General features: G+C 45.0%; 1 protein-coding gene across 1 annotated transcript; it reads left to right on the plus strand.

Annotated features, from left to right (window-relative positions):
- Nucleotides 1-416: 416 nt before the first annotated feature.
- LOC131224916 (uncharacterized) lies at nt 417-3,228 on the plus strand. The gene is made up of 2 exons (XM_058220356.1): nt 417-539; nt 2,791-3,228. The coding sequence occupies exons 1-2, from the start codon at nt 417-419 to the stop codon at nt 3,226-3,228; spliced, it is 561 nt and encodes a 186-aa protein (XP_058076339.1).
- The last annotated feature ends 455 nt before the right edge of the window (nt 3,229-3,683 follow it).

Below are 3,683 nucleotides of genomic sequence, written 5' to 3' on the forward strand. Positions count from 1 at the left end.
ATAAGAACCCTCCTGCCACTCTGGCCGAGTTTCCGAATAGATCACAAAAATATGCTAACGCTGAGAAATCCCAGATATTATGGGACGCCACCCAAAGTAAAAATCCCCTGGCCAAAGAGCAGACAAAGGGCGAGCCTAGTTCGACTGATAAGAAAAGAAAGGATGATCGATCTCGGGATGACTGAAAATTGAACAACAGCCCTACCGTAAGTTCAAGACATGTACTCCCCTAACCAAGACACCTGAACAAATCCTGATGGAGATGAATGACAAGCATCCTCTCCATTGGCCAAAAAAGATGAAATCTAACACTGATAAAAGAAGCAAAAATAGATATTGCCTCTTCCACCGAGATCATGGGCATAACACAAGCGACTGCTTTGACCTCAAGTAAGAAATTGAGGCACTCATTCGTAATGGTCATCTCGGGGACTACGTTGACAACGGAAGAGATCAGATCAAAGATGCTGAGGAATAGCCGATCAACAATCAACCAGCTGGGGAAATCTGTACTGTCTTTGGAGGCCACGGAGGAGGAGGTATTCAAATAATGCTAGGAAAGCGCACGCTAGGAGTATTAGTCGTCTTGAGGAAGAAGTTTTGCTCCTAGGATGATCTTCGAAAGAACAAAAGATGCAGAAATACAGCATAGCCTTTACTGAAGAAGATGCCTGAGGTATCCACTTCCCCCATGACGATGCACTGGTAATCATTCTAACCATCACCAACCCAAAAGTGTTTCGGATCCTTGTCAATACGGGATCGTCAGCAAACGTGCTCTTCGTTCGAGCCTTCGACAAAATGAGAGTTGGTTGGTCTCTACTCCGACCATTCAAGGCTCCCTTAGTCAAATTTTCAAGCGGATAGGTCATGCCTGAAGGGTCCATCCAGCTCCCCCTCTCGGCCAGGGAATAACAAAATCAAACCACCTTGTTGGTCGACTTCCTCGTAGTCAACCAACCATCTATCTACAACGCCATCCTTAAGCGACCGTCGTTGTACCTTATATGAGCTGTGGTATCAACCTATCACTTGGTGATGAAATTCTTGACCGAGCAGGGAGTTAGGATCATGACAGGATATCAACACGACGCTCGACAGTGCTACGCGATGGTACTGAGAGCCCCATGAGAAGCAATGGTCATTGAATCTCTAGATCCATGTGAAGAGTCACAAGAGAGAGGCCGACCCATGGAAGACCTCATTCCGATCCTGCTGGACGAGTCTGATCCATCTAAGACTATTCAAATAGGGTTGTCCTTAACATCACCATTGCGTGACAAGATGGTCGCCCTCCTTCGATGTTATGCTGACGTTTTCGGTGGTCCCACGAGGACATGCCCGAATTGATCCCGCCGTCATGACTCATAGACTAAACATCGACCCATCCTCCCGACATTCGACAAAAGCGACGTGCCCTTGGTGTTACAAGGTATGCCGTGATTGAAGAAGAGGTCAGTCAGCTCCTCAAGGCAAGTTTCATCAAAGAAGTCTACTACCCGGACTGAGTGGCCAACATCATACTGGTCAAAAAAGCTAACGGAAAGTGGCGGGTTTGTGTAAACTACACAAACATGAACAAAGCCCGCCATAAGGATAACTTTCCTCTTCCCAGGATCGATCAGTTGGTTGACAGTACAACAGGTCATGAATTGCTTAGTTCTATGGATGCATATTCAGGATACAATTAGATTGTAATGCATTCTAAGGATAAATCTAAGACCACCTTTATCACTGATAGAGGTCTTCATTGTTACCGTGTGATGCCCTTCGGTTTGAAAAATGTAGGAGCGACTTATCAGCGCTTGGTCAACAAGATGTCGCCCGCCAAATAGGGCAAACTATGAAAGTTTATATTGAAAACATGCTCGTCAAAAGCATTATATCTACAGACCATGTAACCAACCTGGAAGAAATGTTCCTCATCCTCCTTAAATACCGAATGAAATTAAATCCCAACAAGTGCACTTTTGGCATTAGTTCGGAAAAATTTCTCAGATTTCTGGTCAATGAATGAGGAATCAAGGCAAACCCAGAAAAAATTAAGGCCTTACTCGACATGCAGTCACCAAAGATGATCAAAGATATACAAACACTTACTAGGAGAGTAGCGGCCCTCAACCGCTTCGTGTCCCGAGCTATAGACAAGTGTCTCTCCTTCTTCAAACAGTTGAAGGGGAGACAGATAGTAGACTGGACCGAAGATTATGAAGCAGCCTTCCAGCAGCTCAAGTAATACCAAGGCTTGCCGCCCTTACTTTCTAAACCCGAGCTAGGAGAGACTTTGTTGCTATACTTGGTCGTGTCCGATGCAGCAGTTGGCTCGGCGTTGATTAGAGAGCATGAGGAGAAATAGTTCTCAGTTTACTACGTTAGCAAAGCCTTAGTCCCTGCAGAGACAAGATATCCCATATTGGAAAAGTTGGCTTTAGCATTGGTAATCTCTTCCCGATGCCTGAGCCATATTTCTAAGCTCATTCTATCGTCGTTTTAACCGACCACCCACTACGTTAAGTCCTCTAAAAACCTAAATCCTCAGGTCAGCTGACTAAGTGGGTGATTGAATTAAGTGAGTTTGACGTAAAATATCAATCGCAAGCTACGATCAAGGGTTAGGCAGTGGTCGACTTTATTGTTGAACTAACATGCTCTCCCGAGCAAGATCCGACCACTGTCCGACCTATAACTGACCTACTTAGGCCAGAACTTGCCTCAGAACTTTCTGACACCCAAGCAGTACCCAACCCTCCCAAATGGATGCTCTATGTTAATGGCTCATCCAATTCTAAGGCAAGTGGGGCCGGGATAGTCCTGGAGACTCTTGACCATATGTGCATACAGTATGCCTTGAGATTTAAATTTCAAGCCTCTAACAATACTGCGGAATATGAGGCTTTGCTAGTCGGACTCAAATTGGCTGCAAACATGGGGACTCAATACCTTGAAGTTTTTAGCAACTCACAATTGGTCGTCAACCAAATAGTTGATGCTTATCAAGCTAAGAAGGAGCACATGAAATCCTACCTCCAAAGAGTTAAAGAATTAATCAGAAAGTTTCAGAAATATAGGGTCGCCCTGATTCCACGTGCTGAGAACTCAAAAACTGACATGTTGGCGAAGCTCACTACGGCAGACGAAGATCAAATCTTGAGGTCCATCCCGATCGAATTCTTTACCAAACGGAGCATCAATGAAGCCGAGCTCGTCACCGTGCTTCTGGTTGCTTAGAGTCAACTTGGATGGATCCAATCATCAAATACCTTGAGAAAGGCTAGCACGTTGGATGAAGATCAAAATACCATACTCAATGGTATACTCTATAAAAAAGGATTCTACCTTCCTTACCTGAGATGTGTCCGACCAAAAGAAGCAGAATATATCCTAAGGGAGATCCACAAAGGAATCTGCGGGAACCACTCTAGGTGACGAGCTCTAGCACATAAAGTCCTTCGACAAGGTTACTACTGACCGACCATCTAGCATGACACACGAAAGCTCATCCAGAGATGTGATAAATGTCAAAGATTTGCTAGTATACCTCAGTAACTCCCGGAAGAGCTCACCCCAATAGCCGGACCATGGCCATTTGCCTAGTGGGGAATCAATATTATCGGTCTACTCCCCATGGGCAAAGGTTAGACCAAGTACATCGTCGTAGCTGTTGACTATTTCACCAAATGGGC

Source organism: Magnolia sinica, chromosome 14, assembly GCF_029962835.1.
Source record: "Magnolia sinica isolate HGM2019 chromosome 14, MsV1, whole genome shotgun sequence".
Lineage (NCBI taxonomy): Eukaryota > Viridiplantae > Streptophyta > Magnoliopsida > Magnoliales > Magnoliaceae > Magnolia > Magnolia sinica.

What these genes read in the sequence shown, in the direction of transcription:
- LOC131224916 (XM_058220356.1), top strand. Translation starts at nt 417, where the DNA reads ATGGTCATCTCGGGGACTACGTTGACAACGGAAGAGATCAGATCAAAG. An exon ending in TGGAGGCCACGGAGGAGGAG is followed by an intron (nt 540 to 2,790) that starts GTATTCAAATAA and finishes TCCAATTCTAAG; the next exon opens with GCAAGTGGGGCCGGGATAGT.